At 41.1% G+C, this 25,870-nt stretch overlaps 1 protein-coding gene across 1 annotated transcript in view; it reads left to right on the forward strand.

The window, feature by feature from the left end:
* The window catches only part of aatka (apoptosis-associated tyrosine kinase a), a 189,423-nt gene that overhangs the window by 127,466 nt on the left and 36,087 nt on the right, over positions 1-25,870 (forward strand). The window contains exon 4 of the mRNA XM_034190789.1: positions 18,193-18,334. Coding sequence (XP_034046680.1) covers positions 18,193-18,334 — 142 coding nt within the window. The remainder of the gene's footprint in view (positions 1-18,192; positions 18,335-25,870) is intronic.

Below are 25,870 nucleotides of genomic sequence, written 5' to 3' on the forward strand. Positions count from 1 at the left end.
TTTACCTGACATGCAGCCCCATATCATCAATGACTGTGGAAATTTACATGTTCTCTTCAGGCAGTCATCTTTATAAATCTCATTGGAAAGGCACCAAACAAAAGTTCCAGCATCATCACCTTGCCCAATGCAGATTCGAGATTCATCACTGAATATGACTTTCATCCAGTCATCCACAGTCCACAATTGCTTTTCCTTAGCCCATTGTAACCTTGTTTTTTTCTGTTTAGGTGTTAATGATGCCTTTCGTTTAGCTTTTCTGTATGTAAATCCCATTTCCTTTAGGCGGTTTCTTACAGTTCGGGTCACAGACGTTGACTCCAGTTTCCTCCCATTCGTTCCTCATTTGTTTTGTTGTACATTTTTCGATTTTTGAGACATATTGCTTTAAGTTTTCTGTCTTGACGCTTTGATGTCTTCCTTGGTCTACCAGTATGTTTGCCTTTAACAACCTTCCCATGTTGTTTGTATTTGGTCCAGAGTTAGACACAGCTGACTGTGAACAACCAACATCTTTTGCAACATTGCATGATGATTTACTCTCTTTTAAGAGTTTGATAATCCTCTCCTTTGTTTCATTGACATCTCTCGTGTTGGAGCCATGATTCATGTCAGTCCACTTGGTAGCACAGCTCTCCAAGGTGTGTTCACTCCTTTTAGATGCAGACTAACGAGCAGATCTGATATGATGCAGGTGTTAGTTTGGGGATGAAAATTTACAGGGTGATTCCATAATTTTTTCCTCAGAATTGAGTGATTCCATATTTTTTTCCTCTGCTTGTCTAAAAAAGTAACCGTTACTGACTGCCACAATCTTTTTTTCTTGATTTCTTATAGTGTTTCTTAAGCCAGAAAGTTGCCATTTGAAATGACTTTAGTTTTGTGTCATGTCTGTGATCTGCTTTTTTTCTACAAAATTAAACAACTGAATGAAACATCCTCTGAGGCCGGGTGATTCCATAATTTTTGCCAGGGGTTGTAGTCTCTGGACCTGTTGCCAGATTTGGCCACAACTCCCGCACAACAGACGGGGGGTGGTGTGAGTGGCCCGCTGCGGTGCTTACGAGCCCGCAGACTTGGTAAGTGCATCGGAGGTAGTTGAGAGCAATCGCGGTGATGCCGACCGGCCTGCCTGTATGAGGACGCAGAACACATTCGCTGTTAAAAAAAAAGAAAGAAGAAGCATGCAAAATTGCACTAAAAAAATCTGCGAAAACTGCAAGGCTGTGAAAGGTGAACCGTAATATAGCGAGGGGCCACTGTATGTGATTTATATGTGATAATGACTACCTTGCTGATGCTACCTTGCAGCATTTGCAAATTGCATTGCATTTAACAGTTCAACTTTGAGAGAGGTCTCGTCCAGATCCCAAGCAACAGATAAAACAACAGGCATATCTATGTAACTGTTATACGTCCTCATTTTCATGTTCAGTACTTCACACCTTCCATTTTTAATCAAGTCGAGTTTTACCCTTTTGACTTTTTTACCACATTCAATATTTACTGCTTTCACTTTTTAACCACATTAATTGGTTTATACTGCCACATTCAATATTTCAAATAATTTTGATCACTTTGACCCTTCATACACCAGAGCCGCTACCCTGTTGTGTCTGATGATTTGTGGACGTTAAAGCTGGATTTTCCAGTTGCAAATTGAGTTTTACCGGCAACACGTTAGTGTAGACAGTAAAACGGATATTGTGACCGTAATCCAGCATTGACGTCCACAAATCATCAGACAAGGGAGTTATTCTCATTCTAATCCATTCCACCATTTGCATGGTTTATTTTGCTGTAAGTCCCTCACTCGTGAACAAGACCCCAAGATACTTAAACTCCTCCACTTGAGGCAAGGGACACTCCACCGACCTGAAGAGGGCAAAGCACCTTTTTTCCGGTCGAATACCATGGCCTCGGATTGGAGGTGCTGATTTTCATCCCGGACGCTTCACACTCGGCTGCAAACCGCCCAGTGCACGCTGAAGGTCCTGAGTTGATGAAGCCAACAGAACCACATCGTCCGCAAACAGCAGAGACGAGATTCTGTGGGTCCCAACCAGACCCCCTCTACACCCTGGCTGCGCCTAGAAATTCCTGTCCATAAAAATAATGAACAGAACCGGTGACAAGGGCAGCCCTGGCGGAGGCCAACTTGCACTGGAAACAGGTTTGACTTACTACCGGCAATGGCGAACCAAGCTCCTGCTGTTGGTCGGACAGGACCGGGATAGGCCCTTAGCAAAGGACCCCGGACCCTGTACTCCCGAGCACTCCCCACAGGGGTGCCCCGAGGGACACAGTCGAACGCCTTCTCCAGATCCACAAAACCATGTGGACTGGTTGGGCGAACTCCCATGAACCCTCGAGCACCTGATGGAGCGTATAGAGCTGGTCCAGTGTGCCGCGACCAGGACGAAAACCACACTGCTCCTCCTGAATCCGAGGTTCGACCATCGGTCGAATTCCTCCTCGGATCGGTGCAGCATCTGCATTATGCGGGTCGCTGTATTGTGACCGTCGTGGTGAAGAGAGAGCTGAGTAAGGGGGCAAAGCTCTCGATTTACCGATCGATCTACGTCTGATCCTCACCTATGGTCATGAGATTTGGCTCATGACCGAAAGAACGAGTTCGCGAGTACAAGTGGGCTGAGATGAGTTTCCCTCCGCAGGGTGGCTGGGCGCGTCCCCTTAGAGATAGGGTGCGGAGCTCGGTCACTCGGGTCTTTTCCGGATGCCCCCTGGACGCCTCGCTGGAGAGGTGTTCCGGGCACGTCCCACTGGGAGAAGCCCCGGGGAAGACCCAGGACACACTGGAGGAACTACATCTCTCGGCTGGCTTGGGAACGCCTTTGGGGTTCCCCCGGAGGAGCTGGGGGAGGTGTGTGTGGATCGGGAGGTCTGGGCAGCTTTGCTTGAGCTTCTGCCCCCCGCGACCCGACTCCGGATAAAGCGGAAGAAAATTGATGGATGATGGATGGATTTTGCTGTAGTAATTTGGTTGGCAAGCTTATTGTAGCAACAGCGTTGTTTGTCTCGCTCTCAGCTGACCGCGCCATTATTGACCTCACCGTGTCTATGCGGTCAGGGCGCGGTGTAATACGTCGTTTATCTCACTCTCAGCAGACAGCGCCATTATTGGACATCTGCGTAACTATGCTGTCAGGGTGCTGAGTAATATGTCGTTTCTCTCGTTCTCAGCTGACAGCACCATTATTGACATCTGCGTAGCTATGCGGTCAGGGCACGGACTAATATGTCGTTTCTCTCACTCTCAGCTGACAGCGCCATTATTGGACATCTGCATAACTATGCGGTCAGGGTGCGGAGTAGACGTCGTTCTTCTCTCGCTCTCAGCTGACAGCACCATTATTGACATCTGCATTAAACTATGCGGTCGGCGAGGAGTAATAACGTCGTTTCTCTCAACTCTCAGCTGACAGCGCCATTATTGAGGCGTCTGCGTTAACTATGCAGTGGGGGATGAGTAATACGTCGTTTCTCTCGCTCTCAGCTGACAGCGCCATTATTGACGTCTGCGTTAACTATGCGGTCAGGGTGCAGAGTATACGTCGTTTCTCTCCCTCTCAGCTGACAGCGCCATTATTGACTCTGCGTTAACTATGCGGTCAGGGTGCAGAGTAATACGTTGTTTCTCCTCGCTCTCAGCTGACAGCGCCATTATTGACATCTGCGTTAACTATGCGGTCAGTGCCGGAGTAATACGTCGTTTCTCTCGCTCTCAGCTGACAGCCCCATTATTGACATCTGCGTTAACTATGCGGTCAGGGCGCGGAGTAATATGTTGTTTCTCTCGTTCTCAGCTGACAGTGCCATTATTGACATCTGCATAGCTATGTGGTCAGGGTGCAGAGTAATACGTTGTTTCTCTCGCTCTCAGCTGACAGTGCATTATTGACCTCTGCGTAGCTACGCGGTCAGGGTGCAGAGTAATAAATCAAATGTGAAACGTCTAATATTTTGTCTCCGTTACGCAATATTTTATGCTCAGAATCTCACACGATTAAACCAATCAGATTTGCGGAACAAATGTAATTGGATTAGAATAGTCATTTTGCTATCATAAACTGCCTCCAATGCCGTTACCAAAAATTGGCAATTGATCACAAAATGTTCTCAAAAACCATAGACCACGTGTGACAACTCCAACCCAGGACTGCCACATCCGTTTATTTACCTTAAAAAAATAAAAAATCCTTCTTCACAAGCAGGTCCATATGTTAGTGTGGCCTTTTTCTGACCATAAATCGTGGATTTTAATGAGCATCGTTATGTGCCACACCTTCCTGGTAGATGGATTATTCCAGGAAATGTGAACTCCTTACAAACTTGTTTATATATATATATATATATATAGTATATATATATTAATATATATATATATATATATATATATATAGTATATTGGGTTTATATGAGCTACCATTCTTCCATACTGGGTTTCTTCACTCAGTTATCAACCACTTACAGTTACATAACCCACCACAAGATGGTGTCATCAATACTGAATCGGCAGTGTCCCACTGGAGATGGTCACAGAAAAGTTCATCATGATGTCATGGCTACTGCCAAAATCCAGTCACGTGGAAGCAGTAGATTCACTGAGACGCCTCCTTTGTGTTGATAGATCAGCTACAGTGTTCAGGTTCATGCACCTCAGAATTTCCTGGGGCATTTTAATTGTCTTATCCAAAAAGGATGCATTTTTAGCTGAAATTTCAGAACAAGGCTTTATCTTGATCTCTTAATTTTGGTCGTAAACATCACAAATGTACGACTGTTTCCTTTTTGTGGCCGTCTTTGCTGTGGGTGCATCAGTAATAGGTCACATTGTAAGGTTTGCATTCCTGTGGGACGGTAAAAGCACACTGCTGCACAACAATCTGAAAAAGCTTCATTATTCCTCTTCATCACAGCGCTCTTACTGGAGCGTGCAGTGAGCGGTCGGGTATTAAGTGCTTTCTAACTGAAGGCTCTCTGGGGAGCTGTGGAACGCTGACTCATAGCCAGGTGCTGGCTTTCACACTTCGCTCCGAGGAGAGTAGCAGATGGTTCTCCTGAATGAGAAATGCATTCACCCTAATGTTTTAGGACATAAACATCCATCTAGAATCAGCCATTCAGATGTCGCATACATATTCATCCAGTTGCAGTAAAACTCACTGCCTTCGTGTTCTTCTCCCCGCTTTCTTTTACTTCTGTCATTGCGGCGTGTGTGCGATAGGTTTGTTTGTGGGTCCATTAGGTCATGGGAGGGTGGGTTGGATGGCATAGTGCTTGGGAACAGATGATATTTACCAGCCCAGTTCCATAAATCAGCAGCTGTATTGACTGTACATTACCTCAGTTATTCAATTATGTTGTGTAATTAAACAATATAATGCATTATATGCAGGACTGCAGATTTACTATGACACTGACTTTATAAGCACAGATATGTACAATAATATATTACAGTTTAAAGCTGATTCAGTGCAGTTTGCTCTGTAAGCTGGCTATACAATCACTGGTATTTTTTGTGTGTAAAATAACGTGTTTCTCATATATTATGTAAAAGCTAGCAAGAAATAAACACTTCTGAAACTGAAAACGATGTTTATGGAACCTGATAACACTTCTGGAGTGATTTACAAGACACCTCGTGGACGTCAACGTGCACGCTAACATCCGCTAACTCAAAGCTAACTTGCGCTCTTGTCAAAGCTCATGTATGCGCACACGTACACCCTCCTGCAGATGCCGTTAAAACATAAATAAAATATTGTTTATGACTGATTGAGTTTATTCTGTAACATCAGTATAACATAGGTGAAACAGAGGTGAATATATCAGTGATACACTGATAACACAATTGAGCATAAATGCTATTTCCATTGTGGTCCTTGTGAAATTATCATTTGACAAAATAGAGAGGCTTGATTGAATGTGTACACATTGTACATAAGACAATAGGATCTTATAATTAATGTAAATAACAAATGTACTGTGTAAATACACACACACACACACACACACACACACACACACACACACACACACACACACACTTTGCACTGGGATACCAATTAAACAACTGCAAATTATGAAGAAGATGATGCTCATACGGCCGAGGGTATTTTAGCATTGCATTACATTTTTATGTTACAGCCTTACTGGAAGATGGATAAATTCATTATTTTCCTCCAAATTCACCACACAATACCCCATAATGACAAAGTGAAAAGTTTTTTTTTTTTTGCTAATTTATTAAAAATAAAAATACTAAGAAGTCACATGTACATAATATTCACTGCCTTTGCCATGAAGTTCAGAACTGAGATCAGTTGCATCCTTTTCTACTAATCATCCTTGAGATGCTTCTACAGCTTAATTGGAGTCCACCTGGGGTAAATTCAGTTGATTGGACATGAATTGGAAAGGCACACACCTGTCTACATAAAGTCCCATAGTTGACAGTGCATGTCAGAGCACAAACCAAGCATGAAGTCAAAGGTATTCTCTGTAGACCTCAGACAGGATTGTCTCAGGGCACAAATCTGGGGAAGGGTACAGAAACATTTCTGCTGCTTTGAAGGTCTCAGTGAGCACAGTGGCCTCCATCATTCGTAAATGGAAGACGTTCTGATCTACCAGGAATCTTCCTAGAGCTGGCCACCCGTCTAAACTGAGCAATTGGGGGAGAAGTACCAGGGAGGTGACCAAGAGCCTGATGGGCACTCTGTCAGAGCTCCAGCATTCCTCTGTGGAAAGAGGTGCTGCAAAGAGGAATGGGCAAAACTACCCAAAGATAGGAGCGCCAAGCTTGTGGCATCATATTCAAGGATACTTGAGACTGTAATTGCTGCCAAAGATGCATCAACAAAGTATTGAGCAAAGGGTGTGAATACTTATGTACGTGTGATTTCTTAGTTTTAAATAAAAAAAATTGCAAAAAAAAAAAAAAAAAAACTTTTTTCATGTTGTCATTATGGGGTGTTGTGAGTACAATTTTGAGGGGAAAAAATTCATTTACTCCATTTTGAAATAAGGCTGTAACATAAACTGTAGAAAAAGTAAAGCACTGTGAATACATTCCAGATGCACAATGTGTACATTCAGGGTTTTCATGTATCCCATAATCCCTTTCGCGCCAGAGAGTCACTGCAGTCAAAACAACATAGAGAACCCACATGATGACAATTGTAAATTAATATTATACTACAAAAATGTAATTTTTTATGCTTTTCATCACGTTAATAAGAGACTGCATGCATGATATCCTAAAACATGCTAAAACAATTATAACGAATAATCCGTGTCTGCTACGTTTAATCTGCGTGGAATTTAATAAACAGAAACCGAATTTCAGACATGTTATATATATTAGTCTGGAACAAAGAGGACAAACAGTGTGTGTGTGTGTATATATATATATATATATATATATATATATACATATACACACAGGGTTCTAGCTAGCGCAAACTATCATTTTGGACCGTTACGCTTATTTTGGACCGTTACGATTTTCAATACAGCATCTGTAATCAACCTTTTCTGCAGCTGCGACTCCAGTTTGAAGCATGAATCGAAGCAATGCTTCGATTCAGTGGCTCGTGGCTCTTTGATTCGCTGCTCTTCGGCTGGCTTGGGAACGCCTTGGGGTTCCCCCAGAGGAGCTGGGGGAGGTGTGTGTGGATCGGGAGGTCTGGGCGGCTTTGCTTGAGCTGCTGCCCCCGCGACCCGACTCCAGATAAAGCAGAAGAAAATGGATGGATGGATACCTCTTACAAATATTGCAATACAGACAATAAACTACAATCGACTAAAACGTTTTTTCTTCCCAAAATGAGACGTCCTGCATTCTTTATAAACCTGACCTGCAAGACCTCAGCTCAGATATGGAAATACGAGGGCTGTCAATAAAGTAACGGTCCTTTTTATTTTTTTCAAAAACTATATGGATTTCATTCATATGTTTTTACGTCAGACATGCTTGAACCCTCGTGCGCAGGCGTGAGTTTTTCACGCCTGTCGGTGACGTCATTCGCCTTTGAGCACTCCTTGTGGGAGGAGTCCGTCCAGCCCCCTCGTCGGAATTCCTTTGTCTGAGAAGTTGCTGAGAGACTGGCGCGTTGTTTGATCAAAATTTTTTCTAAACCATGTGAGACACATCGAAGTGGACACGGTTCGAAAAAATTAAGCTGGTTTTCAGTGAAAATTTTAACAGCTGATGAGAGATTTTGACGTGATTCTGTCGCTTTAAGGACTTTTCACGGTGCGAGACGTCGCGCTGCGCTCTCAGGCAGTGTGCATCAGCCTGTCAAGCTGAAACCCTCCACATTTCGGCTCTAGTGATCCGGACGTCGTGAGAGAACAGAGAAGTTTCAGAAGAAGTCGGGTTCAGCATTTTTAGTCCGATTATCCCCTGTTAAAGAGAGATTTTTTTAATGAAAGACGTGCGACGGATCCGCGCGTCGGGGACGCAGCCGACGCGGTGCGGCGGCACAGGAAAAACACCTCCGTGGTGATACAATTTGTAAAATCCAGGCGGCTTTTGATGGCTTTCAGTGGAGTGAGTATATGAGAAATTGTTTAACAGGCAGGACATGTTCCAACTTGTCCTTAAGGCCTTTTCAACAGAGGTGTTTTGCTGTGGCGGAGCGTCGCGGCGGCTGCGTCCCGACGCGCGGACCCGTCCGCACGTCTTTCATTAAAAAAAATCTCCTTTAACAGTGGAATATTCCGGATTAAATGCTGAAACCGACTCTTCTGAAACGTCTCTGTTCTCTCACGACGTCCTGGATCAATAGAGCCTGAAATGTGGAGGTTTTCAGCTTGAACAGGCTGATGACGCTGCCTGAGAGCGCAAGCGACGTCTCGCACCGTGACAAGTCCTTTAAAGCGACAGAATCACCTCAAAATCTTCATCAGCCGTTAAAATTTTCACTGAACAACAGCTTAATTTTCGAACCGTGTCCACTTCGATGTGTCTCCAGGTTTAGAAAAATTTTGATCAAACAACGCGCCAGTCTCTCAGCAACTTCTCAGACAAAGGAATTACGCGACGGGGGCTGGAACGACTCCTCCCACAAGGAGTGCTCACAGGCGCATGACGTCACCGCCAGGCGTGGAAAACTCACCGCTGCGCACGAGGGTTTTCAAGCATGTCTGACGTAAAAACATATGAATGAAATCCATATAGTTTTTTGAAAAAAATAAAAAGGACCGTAACTTTATTGACAGCCCTCGTACATTCATGCCAATTAATCATGTCTGAAGCAATGCTTTTGACAAAAACTAACATTTTATTTCTGTTTATGGTCCAGAGATCAAGGATCCACCATGTAGAGTTATATGTCCAGAGTTTAAGGATCCAGTACCCAATTTCATATTTATTTTACTTTAAGGACTTTAATTTAATCATCTTATAAGCGCCAAATTACACACAAAAGCCATCTCAAGGTGCCTCACACAGAACAGTTCAACATGTAAAATACAAAATAAATAAAATATAAAAAATTTAAATACCTAATTAAAAACAGAAGTAAAAGAATAAAACATAAAAACTACTCATAAGAAAGAGAATAAAAATAGGTTTTAAATCTTGACTTAAAAATGTTCACGGACTCTGACTGCCTGACTGAGGGCCATGTACTGGCTAAACCCCAGAATGAGATTGCCCATTCAACAAAACTTCCCAGCCTTCTGGACATGATGAAGGGACTTGGGCTGTCGTACCTGGCTTTTCCCCTTTGGGTACCCCTAGAATGGCCAGTTTTTTAGCTTGAATTTCAAAAGCTTCCCCCTTCGGCACCAAACCAACCCCCTCCCCTCGGTCACTTCGCTCCCATGACATTACCACTACGCTAAAATTTTATCCTAGCTAGAACCCTGATATCTATCTATCTATCTATCTATCTATCTATCTATATCTATATATATATCTATATATATATAAATCTCTCTCTCTCTCTCTCTGTGTCTGTGTGTGTGTAAAGACAGACAGAGAGAGAGACCGCTCTTGTCAAACAAACAAATCCCTACATGATGCCAGTTCAATGAAAATAAATAATAAAAATAAGTAAAAAAAAAATTTATTATTTGCATTAGAGAAATAATTGAAAGGATACAAAATCTTGTCCATGGCAGCGGACATCCCTTGGGGCTGAGATCATTTGGATTATTTTTATGTAATTGTGATTGTGTTGCAAATATGTGTACTGAGTTTGAGATTGCAGACTGCAATTTTTTTAATTTTGCCAGAAAAGGCTGAATATGTTTTTGATATTTAAACTTATGAAGAAGGGCTAATTTTTGCAAACTTCTGTGCATGAATTTGTTAGTGTGCAGGTGCTGAATACACATAATGACTTTTAAGTAAAACAAAAAACTAGCTCTCGTCTGTGGCCCAGTGAGCAGAGTAAATGAACCTTCAGGAATGTCATGTCATTGGGTTCACCAGAGCTGCTGAACAAAAGTCATGTTGTTCTCAGTCAGACAAAGAGTTAAATGAGCATAATTTCATAGAAAATCTAAATATGCTGCAGTGATGTCATTATAAATGAATGCATGATTCTTGAGGCGTCTTATAAATTCATGGAGTTGTTTATGCCCACAAAACATGAGTCATTTTTGGGAAGAATCAGCTAATTTTCTGTATGGTGTGCCTCATTCTGCATGTAGGAGTTTAATGCCGTTTCTAAACCAATGCTGTTAGTCTGCCAGCAGAATTAATAAGTGCATGTTGGTAGCAGGACTTTTGCTTATGTGTTGGGTTTTTCTGCCATTTGCATGCAAAAGCTCATTCACAACTTCGTGGTTGTAACATTACATAGCAGTATAGCTGACTGCAGATTCACCTGCAGGACAATGAGGTTAGTGTCCAAGAAGAGGCTCTGAATAAAGGAGCACCAAATATCTCTGCTTCCAAGTGTGCAGCATCTTGGCATCAGGTGGCTTTGACACATGAGTACCGTTTGGTGTTCAGCACAAGAGACAGAGATGCAGAGTGAACCAGAGATGTGTGAAACAACAAGGGATCAAAGACACGCAGCAAGCTAAGAATTAACAATGTGGGCAGGTACATCGAGGAAGGGGTGCATAGATAAAGCTGACAGTAAGAGAGTGAGTTACTGTTTTTCTTTCTCTCTTTGTCAGCGGTGTGGGTTCAGTTTTCAGTAAAGTAATTGAACGTGACTCTGTGCACCCACTTTTTTAGAAAAACTTCAGTCTTGCATACATTTGAGAGCAGGGGAAGTGGACCACGAGTATAAATGCTGTGCATGGACACTATATATATATATATATATATATATATATATATATATATATATATATATATATATATATATATATATATATATATATACCCTCAACAAAAATATAATGCAACACTTTTGGTTTTGCTCCCATTTTGTACGAGATGAACTCAAAGATCTAAGCGTTTTCCACATACACAATATCACCATTTCCCTCAAATATTGTTCACAAACCAGTCTAAATTTGTGATAGTGAGCACTTCTCCTTTGCTGAGATAATCCATCCCACCTCACAGGTGTGCCATATCAAGATGCTGATTAGACACCATGATTAGTGCACAGGTGTGCCTTAGACTGCCCACAATAAAAGGCCACTCTGAAAGGTGTAGTTTTATCACACAGCACAATGCCACAGATGTCGCAAGATTGGAGGGAGCGTGCAATTGGCATGCTGACAGCAGGAATGTCAACCAGAGCTGTTGCTCGTGTATTGAATGTTCATTTCTCTACCATAAGCCATCTCCAAAGGCTTTTCAGAGAATTTGGCAGTACAGCCAACCAGCCTCACAACCGCAGACCACGTGTAACCACACCAGCCCAGGACCTCCACATCCAGCATGTTCACCTCCAAGATCGTCTGAGACCAGCCACTCGGACAGCTGCTGAAACAATCGGTTTGCATAACCAAAGAATTTCTGCACAAACTGTCAAAAACTGTCTCAGGGAAGCTCATCTGCATGCTCGTCTTCCTCCTCGGGGTCTCAACCTGACTCCAGTTCGTCGTCATAACCAACTTGAGTGGGCAAATGCTCACATTCGCTGGCGTTTGGCACGTTGGAGAGGTGTTCTCTTCACGGATGAATCCCGGTTCACACTGTCCAGGGCAGATGGCAGACAGCGTGTGTGGCGTTGTGTGGGTGAGCGGTTTTCTGATGTTAGTGTTGTGGATCGAGTGGCCCATGGTGGCGGTGGGGGTATGGGCAGGCGTCTGTTATGGACGAAGAACACAGGTGCATTTTATTGATGGCATTTCGAATGCACAGAGATACCGTGACGAGATCCTGAGGCCCATTGTTGTGCCATACATCCAAGAACATCACCTCATGTTGCAGCAGGATAATGCATGGCCCCATGTTGCAAGGATCTGTACACAATTCTTGGAAGCTGAAAATGTCCCAGTTCTTGCATGGCCGGCATACTCACCGGACATGTCACCCATTGAGCATGTTTGGGATGCTCTGGACCGGCGTATATGACAGCGTGTACCAGTTCCTGCCAATATCCAGCAACTTCGCACAGCTATTGAAGAGGAGTGGACCAACATTCCACAGGCCACAATTGACAACCTGATCAACTCTATGTGAAGGAGATGTGTTGCACTGCATGAGGCAAATGGTGGTCACACCAGATACTGACTGGTATCCCCCCCCAATAAAACAAAAGTGCACCTTTCAGAGTGGCCTTTTATTGTGGGCAGTCTAAGGCACACCTGTGCACTAATCATGGTGTCTAATCAGCATCTTGATATGGCACACCTGTGAGGTGGGATGGATTATCTCAGCAAAGGAGAAGTGCTCACTATCACAGATTTAGACTGGTTTGTGAACAATATTTGAGGGAAATGGTGATATTGTGTATGTGGAAAAAGTTTTAGATCTTTGAGTTCATCTCATACAAAATGGGAGCAAAACCAAAAGTGTTGCGTTTATATTTTTGTTGAGTATATATATATATATATATGTGTGTGTGTGTGTGTGTCTGTCTGTCTGACGATACGGAAGAAGAGGCCGGATAGATTTTCCCCAAATTTAGTTGAGAATATTACTTGGGCAGACTTTAGTGGAGCAGCTTAACTACAATTTCCATAACAGTTGTGCATGTTGTGATAAAAGCATGAGATTTGGCAGACATATTCTAATTTAACTAATGTTTATTTTCAGATATGGAACCATCCTTGAGCTCTAATGAGCTACAGGGGTCAATAAAGAATTACACAGGGGTCAATATTTAAAATGCTCCAATCATGTTATAAACTATACCACATTATTTACCGGATCATAACAATTCCAAAAAGGTATAGTTTGGACTATCTGTGACTGAATGTTCTGGAGTTATGGGGTAAAAACAGCAAAAATGGTGACATAGGTCAGTTTCAGTTTGTACAGGGGTCAAAAGTTAAAGTTGCTCCAATTTTGGTAAAAAAAAATTATGCAAATTATTGGTTGAGTTAATAGCATTTTAAAAATGAATAGTTTGCACCATCTGTCATGCTTAGTTATCATGTTACGGGGTAACATATGTCACATGTCATAGAATCGAATGGACGTCAAACTTGTTTGACCTTTACTTTGGAGACCAAACATTCAACACAATCAAAAGTATTCCCTTTTTAATCCTTTTATTTCAACCAATAATTTGCATCACTTTTACCAAAATTGGAGCAACTTTAACTTTTGACACATGTACAAACTGAAACTGACCTGTGTTTGACCTTTATTGCTGTTTTTACCCCATTCAGTCATAGATAGTCCAAACTATACCTTTTTGGAATCATTATGATCAGACAAATAATGTGGTATAGCTTTCAACATGATTGGAGCATTTAACTATTTTTACCCCTGTGTAATTCTTTATTGACCCCTTTAGCTCATTAGACGTCAGCTCCAGGATGGTTCCATATCTGAAAATAAACATTAGTTAATTTAGAATATGTGTGAAAAATTTGGTGCTTTTATCCAAGAATGCACAATTGTTTTGCTATAACGCCCCACTACTTCTTGAGATGATTAACTTTGAGAGAGGATCAGTCAACAAATATGATGCAAAAATCATATTTTCTGCCTTTCTCTGCAACCAACAGGGTTAGAGAGATGGTCTGAAGTTTATATTGATCAGCAAGTATTTGTGATTGATTGGGCTAAGTGATGTCATGATGAAGTCACAAGGAAGGCATAAATGGATGTTCAAAAAATACATATCTCAGTGTGTAGAGACAGGGTTCGCTGGGCATTGCTCTGATGTCTTTCACATTAAAGGGCACAGCTCACTCCAGTCAACATAAAATTTATACACCAGATTATAAATCATTACACAATTCTTTGACTTGTTTGAGTCCTGATGAAGCTGATACATGTAAAATAAACCAGAGTGTGTCTGTAAAATGCAAAACTGACAGGCTGCGAGGATGCATGGTGCAAGAAGTGGGTGGACTCAACATGCAGACTCTCAGACCAGGTGTAGGAGTAAAAGAACATGTAATCTTTAATGCGGGCCAAGGTACGGTACACAGGCAATCAGTCAGTGGAGCAACGGTGCAGGCAGGGCTAGGCAAAGACGCAGTCAAAAACAAGCAGGGTCCAATGGCATGAGCAAACACAGATATCAGGGCTGAGGCAAAAAGGTGCGGACAGAAACACAAAGCAGGATCGAAAACACAGCAGAGACAAATCAGGACTGTGACGAGAGCTGGTAAGTGAACGAGTCAACAAACTGGCAAAGGAATGGTTGCTGGGAGCAGCTTAAGTAAGCAGGTGGTGATTAGGTGACAAGAAAGACATGTTGGAGAACATTCTAGAAAGGGGGCGTGACCAGAGGACGAAGACAGTGCAAGATAGTGAGGTAGCGATAACACAAAGTGTAGTGATGAAAGACAAAAAGACACGTAAGCAAGTGCAAGAGCATGAGTGGATGGAAACACTAAGCAGAAAGAAACAAAGTGAGAGACAAATAGACAAGGGCTGGTGCCAACACAATCAAATGGGGTGAAGAAGAATGAGAACAACGATAAATCAAAAACTGAGGACAGAATAAAATACTCATGGAAACGAATCGCATAGAGCCTAAACATAACAACTGAAATGTGGACCATAAGAAAATAAATATAAGACAGAACTAGACTGGAACTGACCATGACTAAGGTATGCACCTAAAGAAAACAAAGTGACTAAACAAACTAGAAGTAAAACAGAGACTAAATGATAACAGAAAACAAAACCCGATACTACAGTATAACAGACAATTAAACACAAGATAAGAATAAAAAAGACAAGTGATAAAACTAATACAATGAAAACACAGGCTGGTTGGACAAAACAAGAACGGGACTGAAACATGGCTAAAGAATGAAAACTAATAAAGATACAAAGTACCAAAGCAAAACAAGACAGAGAATAAATGATGAACCAAAAACAAAACTAGGGACAAAAGTAAGCTGCACAGAAAGAGAATGAACACGTGACAAAAATAAAACACTATAACATTAAGACCGGGGCAGACAGTGGGAAAATGAAAGGGGAAAAAATATGACCCAGAACAGGGCCAAAACCTGACAACAACAGATTTACAGTCATTTTGATCCATAATCAAGATGTAATGCCAGGCACTATTACCTGTCTGACGGCAAACGCACACTCTCAAGTCATGAATCAGCAAGTCCAGAGTCAAGTCAGAATGACCACCAATTGTTTGCAAGCTGACTTCAGACTTGACTTGGGACTTGCAGATTGATGACTTGACAGTGACTTCCTTCCACCTCTGTCTGAAAGTCACTCCACCTGTGCCCACAAATAAAAAGAATCAAATCTGTGGTTATATCCATGTTTTGAAGACCATTTTCATGCTGTGCTGGGCTTCACTTCTGCAGTCTGCTCCAGAGGCATGGAAAAATTAAAATTAAAAAAATTAAAATGAAACAATCTCCCACTTTCCTCCTCAAAATATCTTTGAAAAATCTGTCCACCTAACATCACTAGTCATGTGACTATGTCCTCCAAAAACACATTTTAACCATTTTGAAGTATTCACCCTCAAAGTCCACAAAAAACACTGATTTCACACCGCTACAAAATTGTTTTTCCTCATTCATTTCAATAGAGCGCCTTGAGGGACGTTACCCTACATGATGTCATCATTCCTCAGAGCTTCATGTTTGTGAGCGTTTATCAGCAGCAGGTGAAATCAGGCTAAATTCTCCATTTTTATGACTTAATTTCTCAGGGCATATGGCACCACAAAAAAAAAATGCAATACATCAAAATTTTGCTCACTTTGTTTGGTTTTGGTTTTGTTGTGGTAAGTAAAAATTGCTGAGGTAAAAGGGGTAGATGTACTCGTATATAAGCATTGTTTCTACCTACACCCTTTCGGTTGCATGGGTTGACTGGCTGAGAAATCAGTTTTGTTTTGTTTTATTTTGTCTTGTTTTATTTTATTGCAAAGTGCCGAATATTTTCATAATTCTGTATTTATTTAGAATAGTCAGCTCATTTGTCTCTCAGGCCATCAGACTGTACAACTCCTCATTCACGGGGTGGAAGAGTAACAGGAAGACAGAGGACGGGAAGGAGAGGAACAGTAGTAGCCAGTAAACCAGTAGCGATCAGTATGTCTGGTATTTATAGATAGATATTTTTAGTTATATTTGCAAATTGTTTTTTACTTTCACTTTTGATGCTCTGTGTGCTTCTTACCCTTACAATGCTGCTGGAACCTTGATTTCCCTGAGGGAGTCTTCCCAAGGGATCAATAAACTATCTAATTAATCTAAATTTGACATTTTACTAGTAATACACACTTTAAGAAGTACGAGGGGTGATTGAGAAGTTTTGAGCCTGACTCAGAAAAGGTAGGTTGTGGTTCTCCATCTTTTGCATTCTCAGAAACCAATATTTCTTGAGAAAGTGTGATGTTTTGACTCACTGAGTGAGATGCTGAGAAATGTTGGTTGCTCAGAAAGCAAAACCTGGAAAACCACACACTAGTTTTTGTGGGTCAGGCTCAAAACGTCTCAGTTGCTCCTTGCAAGTAGACCCTGCGCTGTTTGTGCTGGTATTTATCTCTGGATTCCGCAGCGTCAAACAGATTCAAGTCTAAAATTCACTCTGGATGGGACACCAGTCCAACGCAGGTTACTTCCCCAACCTAAGCCAGAACCCATTTACAGCTGGATGGACTGAGACAATGTAAATTATGGGTCTTGTCTAAGGACACAGACAGGTAGCAACAGCCGGATTCTAGCCTAGGTCTACATATTGGCAGACCAGTTCCTTATTCACTCAGGTACTTTCTCTGTTTGTATTAAGGGTTTTATTTTTGCAACTTCATATTTAGTTTCTTCCAGCAAATATTAAATTAGTTGGATTGAATTTGCAGTAGTTATAGATGGGTGCCAAATTGAAGGAAAAACCAGAATAAATGCATGGGATGAGCACGAGGGGCCAAATCCTGGATTTATTTAAATCTCTCTTTTGCCATTTTGACCTAGGGCATTTTTCCTTCACCTTTTCTCATGAAATAAATTCAAAGATATATTCATGTGGGGGAGGGGGTTGTGGGTCATTATTTTGCCTTGTTCAGCATATACACTCTGCTGAGTTCCCTTCTTGTGTATTGATCTTTGTGTCTTTTATTGTGAGGATTTGGCACCTTTGAGATGAGGTTGTAAATTCTTTTGACATTTGATAAGTTTGAGTTACAGTGTAAGTGCAGATGATGCTTCACAATATTAATTTAGATAAATTGTTTATATAGCAGGTTGGGGTTTTTCCACTTCTTTTAAATAACCAATTTGCCTTTTTTTTTTTTTTAACAGAAGCCTGTTTTTGCTGTAAGACCTGGCAATACTTCATTGCAAATATAACACCATAAAGATGCATGGTACATCTACAGTGACGACTTTTGAATTTTATAAGTAGAAAAGATTTTGTTGCATGTGTGTAGAAGGAAGCCATTGTGCTCATTAGTGGGCCCCATTGTACTCTGTCTTTGCCGTGTCTTTACACACAGTGGAACATATAGACTTGTCCATGTATAGGTGGGCGTGCCTCGGCATAAATCAATGTGATAACAGTTGCACCATTGTCTGTGGCATTAGTGGGATGGTTGTGGGTGAGTGACTAATCCCATGGTGTGTCTTTGTTTCATGCACCAGGAGTTTGAGAACGCTGAGGGAGAAGAATACCAAGCCGATCTCTCCGCTCTGGCCTCGCCCTCCTCCCAGAATGGCCCCGAGGTCTACATTCTTCCCCTCACAGAGGTCTCACTTCCTGTCTCCAAACAGCCTGGCAGATCCAGTAAGAATCTACTATCTTTTTCAAAAATATGTTTCTCTTGTCCTTATACCTCCAGGGACCTTTTATTTTCATGACCAGTTTGTGTGTGTGTGTGTGTGTGTGTGTGTGTGTGTGTTTTTCACTTGCCAGACATCTGAGTTTCTCATGAGCACAACCCAGTTTATTCCATCACAAAGGGAATGAGCCAATCACAACCAAGCCGAAATTTGAACAAGCCAATCACAGGGTTTGAGAACTTCCTCATTTGGTCCTACATGTTTCAGTGACAGAGTATAGGATCAAACGTACATACAGTCATACATTTTTCAGCAGGAGTGTATCTTTAAAGATATAGTGAATGACATTTTACACATTAATATAACAGCCAAAATGTATTTTCAATGTAAATATTTAGTGATTTAATGTCATCTGTGCAGAGAATGAAGCAGTGGCTTTGGTGCCATTGTTGATGAGGAAAGGTTTATTGACTTTGACTACACAATGCTGTGATCATTGCTGAATCAGTGGATACCCTGATCCATTGGTTTCTGTACTTGAGAAATATCTGCGTTTGCAGTTATTCTGGATCAAAACTAAGATCCAGACTTTCAATGACTTCTGGGAGTTCAGAAGTAAGGATGTAATGTTACATGTATTTCTATTGAACCGTTTCGGTACGGGACGTTTGGTTTGGTACAGGGCTGTTCAAGGTGAGTTCGCATTGTGTGTGTTTACATTCAGTGTTGCCAACTTTGCGACTTTCTCACTAAATCTGGTGACTTTCCAAACCCTCTTGACAACTTATTTTCTCAAAAGCGACTAGCGACAAATCTAACTGGGTGATTCTTTAACTACGGGCACTATTGGCCTTGTAAATGTAATTTCCACCACACCATTGCCTTACAATATAAAGCGCCTTGGGGCAACTGTTTGTTGTGATTTGGCGCTATATACATGTGCTCTGATGTCACTGTTTATCTCCATAGAAACTACCCAAACAATCTTTCATACAAACTGTTAAAAGGGACATTACAGTGTTGTGGTGGAAATTACGGCAATAGTGGGACAACTACATTTTGTTTAAAAAAAATCACAACAGTTGTATGACATTGAATACCCCAATTATGTTTTGATTATTTTACTGATATTTTATTCAGAGATATTTTAAAACATTAGAAAAAATGTTTCTTTACCATTCATTTTTATCACTGAAGATCAAAAGTCTGGGTGTGGGACAAGCACAAAATGGCAATATTTGCATATAATGATGCTGAAAAAAAGGTGGAAAAGTCATCATAGACTACTAGAACAAATTTCTTAACACACTTTCATTGTAAAGATAACTATAAAAGTGTGAAATTTCCCCTTTTTTTCTGTTTTTCATACAGTATGATCAAAGGACATAAGTGCCCGTAGTCTAAGAATCACCCAACTACTTTTCCTGGCGTTACCAGAGACTTTACTGATGTTTCGCAACTGAAAGTGAAAGTCTCTGTTATCCTCCTCACTTGCACTCGCTCAGCCTACTGACCTTGTTTGCTGCGCTGTGATTAAATAGTCCCCAGAGCCCTGGTCTTGAGAAGTTATTTTATTTTAACAAGTGATGGCCAGTTTTAATGGCAAAATAAATAAACAAACCAAAAATCAAGTTTATTTGTGGTTCTAAATATTTTTAAGACGGTTTTACTCACTCTTTTACCTCTCCCGCAGTGTTTTTATTTTCAGAACTTTATTTAAAAATATATATTAATTTTCTACATAGTCTGCTCAGTGTTGTTGACATTTCTGTTTGTTCTTGTTCATGTTTAAAACCAAATAAAATTTCATTATAAAAAAGATATATTAACAAACATTAAACAAACAGTTAATAGAAAGAGAGAGAAAATAAAATAAATTGAACAAAAGTAAAGGGATTCTTTAACATTAATTAATTTAAAAAATCCCTTATAGAGTGTGAAAGTTTGGACAAGTTAATTTTTCTGGCAAAAAAATATGAATGTTGAATAAAATTGAACATGGCTTCATGCTGGAACCATTGTGTTGCGCTTTACTTGTGGAAAGGTTTTGCTAAAAGCCGTTTCTAGGAATGTATTTTTATAATATTTCATGCATTTGTCATTTATTTGAGAATATTTTATTTAACTTATTACCAGGCAGCACTTTGCAATTATTTTAGTTTCCTGTTTGTATAATGTTACAATAAATTGTTGGTTTAAACAACAAGCAAATTTAGGCTTTGCATTCTGTTCCCATACTATACCGAAAATGAACCGAACCATGACCTCAGAACCGAGGTACGTAGCAAACCATTATTATTGTGTTCAAGTGTTCAAACACATTTACATGCATGCTGACAGGCACTTGCATGCCTATGTACCTACGATACTTACATTTTCATTTGTCAATATTTTCAGGGGCATCGCCCTCTAGTGACCAGCCACCCCTGTCTTTGAAAGTGGGCAGAAGTCTGCGCACCTGGAGGGAACCCATAAAAACACAAAGATGCAAATTCCACATAGAAAGGACCAGGTTGGCTTTGAACCTGGGATCTTCTGTCAGGCAGCAGCACTAACCACTTCAGAAAATATGTTATTTAATAATGAACATCTGAATAAAATAATAATTGTGGAATTTATCAAAATAATGCATTGTGATCATTGCAATAGAGGAGATCATTTCTTGTTCCTGGATAATTACTAAACAGACACTAACAGCAAACAAGCAAATACACTTGCTGAAGAAAGCTTGCTGAATTAATATAATTCAAAAATAATGCAATGCTAAAATACCATCGCCGTATGAGCATTGTGTTCTTTATAATTTGCAGTTATTAATTCATTATTAAGATCCTACTGTCTTACGTCCAATTTGTACATATTCAATCAATCAGTCATAAACAATATTTATGTTTTAATGGTGTCTACAGGAGGCTTTGCGCGTGTGTTTACATGAGCTTTTGACAAGAACGGATGTTGTGCAAATCAAAGAATATTTGTAGATCACCCTCTGTGCATTTGCAGGTATTAACTCTCAACTCAGCTTTATTTATATAGCACTTTAAAACAACTGTAGTTGAAAACGAGGTGCTGCACATAAAATCATTAAACAATTAAACGCAATAAAAATAAATGAACAAACAAACAATTGCTTCATTGTTTTTTAAAAGCAATTAGAAACTAGGACTGCAAGCAGTCATATACGTGCCCTCGTTCTGCGAAACCGCCTACCCAGGCCAGTGGGTGCCCTTATGAGCACATGTGGGCATGTGCATGCAGGGGCAACCAGTCATCACACAGTTAAAATTTTAAACAAATCACACAGTGCATCAAGGAGTTATGACATGTTGATTGTTCATCCACTAGGGGGCGCTCAGTGTACAAACAGAGGGGCCGCGTGTGTTCAGGGGCCAACTGTCATCATACATGTGACGTTTCAAGTCAATCAGGCAAAGCATGAAGGAGTTATCATGACTTGATGTTCCATGGCAAAGGGTCAAAATGGCGGCACCATAGCGGCCACACCCTTCAACATAGAGAAAAGCTTTCAATAACTTTTGGTCAGTATCATCTTTGGATGCTGTCAAAGAAATTTGAAGTGCATTGGACAAAATCCCTAGGAGGAGTTCATTCAAATACAACATGTGGAAATCATTTCAAAATGAGAAGAAAATTCAAAATGCCCGACTTCCTGTTTGGAGTAGACTCATGGTGCAAGAGACGTTTTTGTACATCTATACAAGTTACACATGTGTACCAATTTTCATCTCTCTACTCCAAAAAAACCCCTATGGGGAGGGGTTTTTGAAATTTTCAAGGGGGCGCTATTGAGGCACTTTGATCCGCCCATGGGCAAGGCCCCTATGAATTGTAGGAGGTTATCATGCTTGACCTGTGTATCAATTTTCATGATTATATGACAAAATTAAAGCGGTCAAAAGGAAGAACGTAATTTCATGGCGAAGGGGCGATATTCGGTACGCCACCACACAGAAGCCGTTACTCGTAAGTTCACGGCGATCATCGCCTATGTTCACCAACTTGTTCTGCATGTTTTAGAAGTGGAAGGAAGTTGATGGTGTTAAGTATGTGACATCAGTACCTGTTTAAGTATAATGTTCCATGGCGAAGGGTCAAAATGGCGGCGCCATAGCGCCCACACCCTTCGACATAAAGAAAAGCATTCGATAACTTTTGGTCAGTATCGTCTATGGGTGATGTGGAAGAAATTTGAAGTGCATTGGACAAAATCCCTAGGAGGAGTTCGTTCAAATACAACATGTGGAAATCACGCTAAAATGAGAAGAAAATTCAAAATGGCCGACTTCCTGTTTGGAGTAGACCCATGGTGCAAGAGACTTTTTTGTACGTCTATGCAAGTCACGCATGTGTACCAATTTTCATCTCCCTACTCCAAAAAAAACCCCTATGTGGAGGGGTTTTTGAAAGTTTCAAGGGGGCGCTATTGAGGCATTTTGCCCCGCCCATGTGCGATGCACCTATGAATTGTAAGAGGTTGTCGTGCTCGACCTGTGTATCAATTTTCATGATGATGTGACAAAATTAAAGCCGTCAAAAGGAAGAATGTAATTTCATGGCGAATGGTCAATATTCGGCACGCCGCCACACGGACGCCGTTACTCTTAACTTCACGGCGTTCATCGCCTACGTTCACCAATTTGTTCTACATGTTTCAGAAGTGGAATGAAGTTGATTGGGTTAAGTATGTGACATCAGGACCTCTTAAAGTAAAAATAGGATATTTCCTGCCACCACCGGGGGGCGCTATGGCGGAGGTGGGAACGTAAGATATGTAGACGTTCAGGGCGGAGCCCTCGTCATGTCCAGCAAGTTTGAAAGATCTACGATGAAGTATGTGGGCGTGACAGCCGTTCGAAGTGAAATGGCGTGCTCCGAAAAGCTCGCCAAAGTTTGACGACCCCTAGCAGCCACGTCTTTTGACTTAATTAGAATGTTTTGATAACCATTGTGTTGTGATGATGTTGACCAAATTTGAAGACGATCGGATGAAATCCCTAGGACGAGTTCGTTCAAATGTAAGTAGTGGAAATGGCCAAAAATGGCAAAAATTTGCTCAAAATCGAAACTTAAAATCAAAATGGCCAACTTCCTGTCAATATTTCACCATGACAGTAAGAGACTTTTGTGCGTCCTGGCATGGTAAATATGTGTACCAAATTTCGTGAGGCTACGACGTAAAAAGCCCAATGCGGAGGGGTTTTTGAAAATTTCTAGGGGGCGCTATTTCGCGATTTTTCTGCGACCATGTGCAAGGCCCCCAAAATATCGAATTTCGGATCCGGCCGGACGACTTTGGAAAGTTTGGTGAGTTTTTGAGCATGGGAAGAGGCCGAAATTTCGATTTCAGAAGTGAGAATAATAATAATAATAATAATAATAATAAACAGTGCAATTACAATAGGGTCCTCGTAGGACGTTGCCTACTCGGGCCCTAATAATAATAAATAACTAGGACTGCAAGCAGTCATATACGGGCCCTTGTTCCGCGCAACCGCCTACCCAGGCCAGTGGGTGCCCTTGTGACAACATGTGGGCATGTGCATGCAGGGGCAACCACTCATCACACAGTTAAAATTTTAAACAAATCACACAATGCATCAAGGAGTTATGACATGTTGATTGTTCATCCACTAGGGGGCACTCAGTGTACAGAGGGGCTGGGTGTGTTCAGGGGCCAATCGTCATCATACATGTGAAGTTTCAAGTCAATCAGGAAAAGCATGAAGGAGTTATCATGACTTGATGTTCCATGGCAAAGGGTCAAAATGGCAGCACCATAGCGGCCACACCCTTCAACATAGAGAAAAGCTTTCGATAACTTTTGGTCAGTATCATCTTTGGATGTTGTCAAAGAAATTTGAAGTGCATTGGACAAAATCCCTAGGAGGATGATGGAGTTTGATGCGGAAGAGTTCAGAAAGAGACGATTGGAATGTTTTGATTACCATTTACAGTTGGCGATGAAAGACATGGGTGTTAACTTCGTGTTAAAGTCAGAACAAGAAGCTGCACTGAAAGAGATATATCTGGTAGAGGTGCGCAATACCAGGAATTTTGGTATTGATCTGAGACCAAGTAAATACAAGCTGAGTATCGCCGATATGGACACCGATAGCGATACGTTTTTCATATTTAAGCTTCATAGATCCAAAGGATCCAAAAGACCTAGGACAGAATTTCGCCAAACATTGTATGCGACAACAAAATACTTTATTATCACAATCAACATTTTTGTTTAAAAAGTATCACTCAACACAACTTAAAATCTCCTGAGGTAGAGGGCTGACTCGAGGAGAACGCTGAGTGGACGGGTCAGGCTGAGTCTACCTGCATGGCTGTTGGCTGGTGCCACTGAGCCACATGACGGCGCAACAACAAAAGACCAGAGGAGGGAGGGTGTGCTGCTCCGTGTTGTGTGACACAGCGCAGCGCTGCTCTTACAGAGAGTAGACTTTGATGAATCTGCGTGCGCAGCAGTCAGTGCGTGTGGGAGAGAAAAAAAGCTTGAGTATCAATCTTTTTACACAACGATCGTTCAATATCAATACCAGCGTTGGTATCGATATTATCGATATTAGGATTGATCCGCCCACCTCTACTATCTGGGACAAAGACACACATTCTGTGTGTTCTCGCTCCAGCAAGAGTGGCATGCTGAGCGGTTTTGCAAAAATAGTCCAGCAAGCTCAGTCTGTGGGCGCGAGCTATCCCACAGTGCCAAAATAGCAGAGATGTCAGTCCAATGAGAGCGGCACTCTGAGCAGGGTGATAAATGAATATGAATTATTTATTGAATTAACAGCAAAGCACAGAAAGGACAGACAAGATCTAATGAAGTCCTTAAAAGTAAGAAAAATAAAAATATGTGACTTAAAAGTCAGAATTCATGCCAAAACACCAGTAACAAGTAAGACACCTCCACAGTCTGATACACATATTCAATTTACCCTTAGCTTCACTTTCCATCCTTTGCTATTCTCAATGTCCATATGAACTTATTGAACTTATTTATTTGGCACACAACTCGTCAGTAACAAAAAATGATATACAAGACAATTCCACAGTGACATGTGTGACCAAAAAGGGTCACACGTCACAGGCTGTTTGCAGATCACACACTTCCTGCGGCACAAGTGACTGTGTGCTCACCTTAATCATGCACTTTGTTTTTGATGCTATTTTGGTTTTTCTGTTTCCTGTCTTTTCAGCTTGGTAAAAACTTTGTAAAAACCTTGTACCTGTTAGAATGACCTAAGCAGTGGGTCACCCTTCTAAGTCTGGTCTGCTTGACGTTTCTTGCTGAACATGATCCGAGGGAGTTTTTCCTTACCACTGTCACCTGGTGCTTGCTCACAGGGGTTTGGTAAGGTTAAAAAATCTTACTCATGTGAAGTGCTTTGAAACAGCTTTGTTGTGATAAATCACTTCAGAGGTGTTATTAGGTTTGAAAAACAGTGGTTTCAGTTTTAGAAGTGTTTATTTCTTTCTAGCTTCTACATAATATATGACAGAGGTTATA

This window comes from Thalassophryne amazonica, chromosome 16 (genome assembly GCF_902500255.1).
Source record: "Thalassophryne amazonica chromosome 16, fThaAma1.1, whole genome shotgun sequence".
Classification (NCBI taxonomy): Eukaryota; Metazoa; Chordata; class Actinopteri; order Batrachoidiformes; family Batrachoididae; genus Thalassophryne; species Thalassophryne amazonica.